The 5,919-nt window shown below is 41.1% G+C and overlaps 1 protein-coding gene across 1 annotated transcript in view; it reads right to left on the bottom strand.

Annotated features, from left to right (window-relative positions):
- Positions 1 to 692: 692 nt before the first annotated feature.
- LOC118324404 (NUAK family SNF1-like kinase 1) overlaps positions 693 to 5,919 on the bottom strand; it is a 14,410-nt gene continuing 9,183 nt past the window's right edge. The window contains exons 5-7 of the mRNA XM_035656728.1: positions 4,666 to 4,785; positions 3,675 to 3,807; positions 693 to 3,507 (exon numbers count right to left, since the gene is read on the bottom strand). Coding sequence (XP_035512621.1) covers positions 2,303 to 3,507; positions 3,675 to 3,807; positions 4,666 to 4,785 — 1,458 coding nt within the window. The 3' untranslated portion in view covers positions 693 to 2,302. The remainder of the gene's footprint in view (positions 3,508 to 3,674; positions 3,808 to 4,665; positions 4,786 to 5,919) is intronic.

Below are 5,919 nucleotides of genomic sequence, written 5' to 3'. Positions count from 1 at the left end.
TGAATATATCTTAAAGCACAAAACCTAGAGATATGAGGTTTTTACTTGACAGTGATGATGGGCTTTCTCCATTAGACAGGGGAGAGGCCTGCAGAACAGGTGTTCTGTGTTTAGGAAAGTATTTAGTGAAAAACCAATAAAGGAAACAAAGGGAAAGCATGCATGTGTCATACTCAGTGCTTCCTTGCTTACTTCTCTTTAATACAAAATGATCAAGTGAAGTGGCATATCTTGATTTCAGAAACCTTAAACAGTGTTTAAATGTTTTCACCTAAGCCTTATCTGATCTGTTCTGTGTGTTTTCTTCTTTCAAATGAATTTTTATGTAAGTACATGAACCATAATGAAAACAGTCTGTAGGATAAATAGAACTCTGTTTATGGAGACACAGGACTCTGAAAGTCAGTTAAATGGATAGCTTTTGGTCTTTCATAAACAACGTTCCTTGAATTCTCTGTATTGTTTCATGCTCACAGCCAAAGAAGAAAGGGTCCTTAACTATGGAGAAGAATTAACATTTGGAATAAAAGGGCGATTTGTCTTAAAATGTCATTTTTCACAGAACATCTGTGTTTCATAATATTTATCTTTACTCTTTTTAAAGATGCATTATGTGTTCATTTTGTCTCCCATCTCCTACTGCTTTTCTTGTTCTCTCACCAGAAAAACAACTGGAAAGTATTCAGTTTGTTTCACATAATTTATTACATTTTTCAAAAAAAAGTATGAAATGCTTGAACAAAGTTAACAGAATTATTTTCTCACAGTATGAAAATGACAGAGAAATTACATCTACTGCATACATCACTTCTTTAAATCTCCACAGCAGCATTGGTGGTGTCACGGTAAAAAGCAATGTGATCCATCTGCTATTTACAGTGTCTGTTGGTGCAAAGGAGCAAATTGTGCACAGTACATTACTGTGTAATACAAATATACTCAGTAACATGTGATACAATACAGTAGGTAACACTTTACTTTAACTTCACCTATATTTATCATGCATAGGCAGTATATTACCACTTAATTAATGGTTCATAGCACACTATATTGTAGTTGTAAGCAGATATAAGCATTTATTTTAATAAATTTAATTTAATTTATTTAATAAATACTTACCACTCATAATAAGTGGAGGCTAGTTATAATTGTTGATGAATAGCTACAACTACATTTAAGTGAGTTATAAGCCATTTATTAATATATTTATATAGAGCTCATAAAATAGGGTAAAATAAAGTGTTACCGTGAAGTACTTTCAGTTCAGTTTAGCAGAATTTATCCTCACAATGGAGCTGTCTTTAGTCAGGTTTCAATCCAAATTAGCACAAACTTTAAACAGAATTTCCAGAAAATGTGTTTCCATCGACTAGCATTATGTGAATATTAGGAGTTGAGCGCATCAAGCTAAACGATTCTAATTCTCCAGTCTGGTGCCATTAAAACCATTGCAGAAGAAGAGTGCAAGTCAAACCTCAAACAGTGGAAAGCAATGATGGAAATGCGGCAATGTTTGTGTCGTGTATAATTAATGTGAGGAATGGTACAGTCTCCTCACTCCACAAACATCTGATGTTTCCGTTTCACACATCAGGGTTTATTCATTAAGTCTGTTTCTAATGCAACTTGTCTTTTTACTTTTAATTGATATACCAACTTTTTCACATCAGTTAAATGTAAAACAAAAAGTTTTTTGCATTTTTACCAGGTTATTATGTGCAAAATGGCCATATGAGCAGGTGGATGGAAACACACTTAAATGTATTCCAGTTTATTGTCAGTGTTGACACAAACATGGAATCACATATCCAAGATTGCCCGAGATGGTTTCCAAAAACCTACAGTGCTAACTTTACCAGATTACAGCCCAGACTCCAGATTTTCAAGGAACATCTGAACAGAAATCTGCTGTAAAAGGATATTGTGCAGGTGAGGTCAGAGTGAATTCATTAAATGGACTGTACATTCTGCCACATTCAGGTCCCATCTCTGCAATTTGGCAGATATTGGATTCCCTTCAGGTGTCACTTGTCTCATCTCTCAATGTGCTGCCTCGCATAATTTAAATGGCAATGAATACAGTTTTAGTTTATCATTTAATACAGACAAATATACCAAAAAATGGTGCTTTACACTGACAGTACAATGCACAGTAGAGTCCACATACTCGATATGCAACCTTTCCAGAGTTCAGTGAAGTCTTTTCAAGATGGCAGGCAGTGATTATCACAGAAACTTGAACTAAATAACTGGTGTTCAGCCAAATTTTCCACCACATGGATTTGTCGGTCATTCCTTAGGCTTATGTGAGCATTTCCTTTTGTCCTTCTCTGTTTCCACCAACCCTGTCCGCCTCAGCTCTAAGAAGCTCCAGGTCCTCCTCAGAGCTGCAGGCACTGTGCTGCATCCCCCGGGAGAAAATCCTACGGCGTGATTGGGCACTGAGGTCTAGCAGGTCAAAGGAATCGGAGGAGAAGAGGCTATCCTCGCTCACCACACTGGAGGGGCGGCTGCGGCGGCCCTCTGCACCCCCTGTTGCCTGGAGGAGCTGCTGTAAAGCCTCTGGGAATATTGTAGGGGCTGAAGAGGGAGATGAGTGGTGGTCATCAGGAAGATCCAGACTGCGAGAGAACTTGCCATTACGCTTCAGAATACCCTTCCGTCTTCTTACTGCCTCTGTGCGCATTGTGGGGCTGTCTTCTGCCGCTGGGAGACAAGTATGCTGTTTGTGGGAGCACAAATCACCTGCATCCCTCTCTTTAACTCCCGCTCCAGAGATTATTCTTTCTGAGGATGAGCCATAACCCGACTCTCCTCCATACAAGTTCTTTAGTATCCCCTTCTTTGGCATTTTGGATGAGGGCTGACTGAATGTAGAGGGAGGTGGCAGACTAGTGGACATGACATCAGCATGTGTGTGGGCAAGTGTGTGTGTTCGATAAGTCTGAGGAGCAGCGTTACACGGTTGGGTGGGAGACTTTTCTTTAGGAGGACTGTGAAAGACTGAGTCAAAACTCCTCTGGGGTTTCAAAATACCTTTAGGTTTCTTTCTTTCAGTGGTGGAAGTGGCGGAAATCACAGCAGACGAGGCAGCTGTTGCACAGACACCACCACAAGCTCCCACTGGAGTCTGGGGAATTGCATTCTCCTTGCGTGACTTCCTGAGGCTTGACATTCCTCCGCGTACCCTTCCTCCTCCTGCTCCACGGTCACTCTTCACAGGTAAGCTGAAGAAAAAGGGGTGGGGAGAGAGCTGAGGTGGACAGGAAGGGTCTGAGGATAGGCACCCTGGGTCGACAGTCATGTTGCTGCTAGCTGCCACCCTATTCTGCCAGTCGATGTAGCGAGCCAGCAGTGGGGAGGGGCATTCTGGGTGTGGAGATGAAGGGCAGTCACAAACACTCTCTTCAAAACCCCAGTTCACCCACCAGTGGTTGGCCACGTCCTCTATCGTAGCCCTCTCGTCCACACGCACCGTCAACAACCAGTCGATAAGAGCACAGGCGTCTGGAGGGAACAGAGTCAACAGTTATTTATAGCAGCCACACTGACTAAAACAATATAATTAACAGAATATTAATAAGAACAACCAACAAAGCAATCATATCCGACATTCTGGTGAAAAGAAATGTTCATATAATGTTGTTAGAGACATGGGTACTGTACAGGTTTACCTGAGGGGGGATTGGGTCTGCGGTAGCGACCTTGGCTGATCTGCTCTGTGAGCGTTGTGTGACTGGCTCCATCAAATGGCATACTGCTGTAGACCAGGGCATATAGCAACACCCCCAGCGCCCAGCAGTCCACCTAGAAGACATAAACACACATAATGAAGTTAACATGATTTGATACCAGCATGACAAAGATTAAAGTGTCTGAAAATGTGCCTCATGTTTTGATTTTCTACAATATTCAGCTTGATAAAATCTAATGGTTTAGTTCTTTTGTGGTTTTGCCTGACCATTTACTGTGGTTGTTCTGCAGCATACTGAATGCAGGACTAAATCAGTACTTTAAAGCTGAACTAATAAATACAGTTTTTCACCAACTTAACTGTTTGGTGCATTGTTCAATACACCATATGATGGAATGACTGAATCAAAAGTGATTCACTATGAACAACACATGAAGATGTAACTTCATGAGAAAACCCATAATGGTTGGAAACAGTTTCTTGAGGTAACTAGTGATGATGGTGTATTGATCATTCTGTTTTTTCCGAGCAAGCAGCGGTGATATACTGCAAGTTGAGCTGTGCTCATTGGCTGCACTTAGATTCAAGTGCATAGCAGGAAACAGGAAATGGCGTCTTACCTGGCCACACAAGTTCTAACATATTATGTGTTTGTATGTATGTTTGTGAAAAGAAGTGAGAAAAGGGCAATGCAGTACCACAATCTTGATTCATATTTGATCAGCACTGCACACGACACAAAATTGTCATATAAACTATAAATAAACTTATTATGTTTAACAAGATGATAAATCAAGTAAGAATTGGGGTAATTTCTCCATGAGGCTCAATACTACCAGACTACTTTTTCTGCAGCCCATGGAGCTGTCCCCTGCTGGCCATTAGAGAGGTTTAAGACACTTCCATGTTGGCTTCACGTCAGAGACCCAGAAGCTCTGTCAACTAATCACATGTCAATGGTGTAGACCCACCTCTGGTCCCTGGTAGGGCAGTCCTTTCACTATCTCTGGGGCAGCATAGAGTGGACTTCCACAGTAGGTCTGCAGCAGAGTACCCCTCTGGAAGTGATTGGAAAGGCCAAAGTCAGCCAGCTGCAGAGTCAGAGAAAGAGAGAACATAAAATTATGCACTTATAATAATCATTTTGTGTCTCTTGCTGCTACTGCATCTGTGCTAGTGTAAGACTAGATAACTTTTTCAATCCCCAGAGTGGAAACTAGAAAAATAATAAAGAAAGTCACAGCTGCAGCTGCATAGTGCCACAGCAGTAGTAACAGTATCACTTATTCCAAGAGGACAGTAGTGTAACTCCCGGAGACCGCCAAGCCACCAATTTCTCTATTAATAAATAAAAATGTATGCTAAAAATGAGACCAATAAAGCAGGCAATACATATGAAATGAAACCTTGAAAAATGTGTAAAAAATACAACCAAAAGATACATAACTACAAAACAAGTTATTTCAAAAGTTTCACAACTGTGAGCACAGACCAGTCCAGCATGTGTGTGTATGTGTGTGTTCACATGTTTGTGTCACGTAAACAAAAGGGTTTATGTGACAGTGAGACAGAGATGACATAACTGCTGTCACACTGGACATCGTCGTTCTCAGTCCAGACTTCTGCCTGCTTGTGTCCAGCACAGAATGGTTTAACTTAATGGCATAATGGATTAATCAGTTAACACTGAACCCTTTATAAATTTCTCCCACTAATTCACTTCAACACTCACACTCATCCTCACGCAATCCAGATTCCTTTTCAGTGACTATGTACTGCAAACTCTTACCCATGTGGCAAAAACACAATAACTCAAAAGCAATTCCTTTTAAAGCAGCCAAAAATAGGTATGCTGAGCTTTTGCCAGTGTAAGTGTGAGTGAGGAAAGAGAAGCGGGCCAAAAACATCAGGCTGCTTACACTCACGTAACGGAACAATCACTCACTCGAGGCTGCGAGAGCCATACGCAGACATACCGAGGCTCCTCTGTATCTGAAGAGATTAACATGAGCACCAGCCCACAATCAGCCCCTCTGGTGTTAAAAATACTCAACGTGACAGCTTTATTTCCGTGGAACAGGGGTACAGGGAAAAGGAGACCTCACAGATGGAAGATGACACTGTGTTTATAAGCCAGCTCACAGTTGATAATATACTTACAGTGGCAATAATGATGTGTACACTGAACATGTGAGTTGTGCAGGTTGTACAGCTGTACGTTCTAC

The sequence above is a fragment of the Morone saxatilis genome, unplaced genomic scaffold, assembly GCF_004916995.1.
Source record: "Morone saxatilis isolate NCDOM2014 unplaced genomic scaffold, NCSU_SB_2.0 Contig15, whole genome shotgun sequence".
Lineage (NCBI taxonomy): Eukaryota > Metazoa > Chordata > Actinopteri > Moronidae > Morone > Morone saxatilis.
The sequence above is the reverse complement of the archived record's forward strand: the minus strand, read 5'-3'. Positions and strand labels throughout refer to the sequence as shown.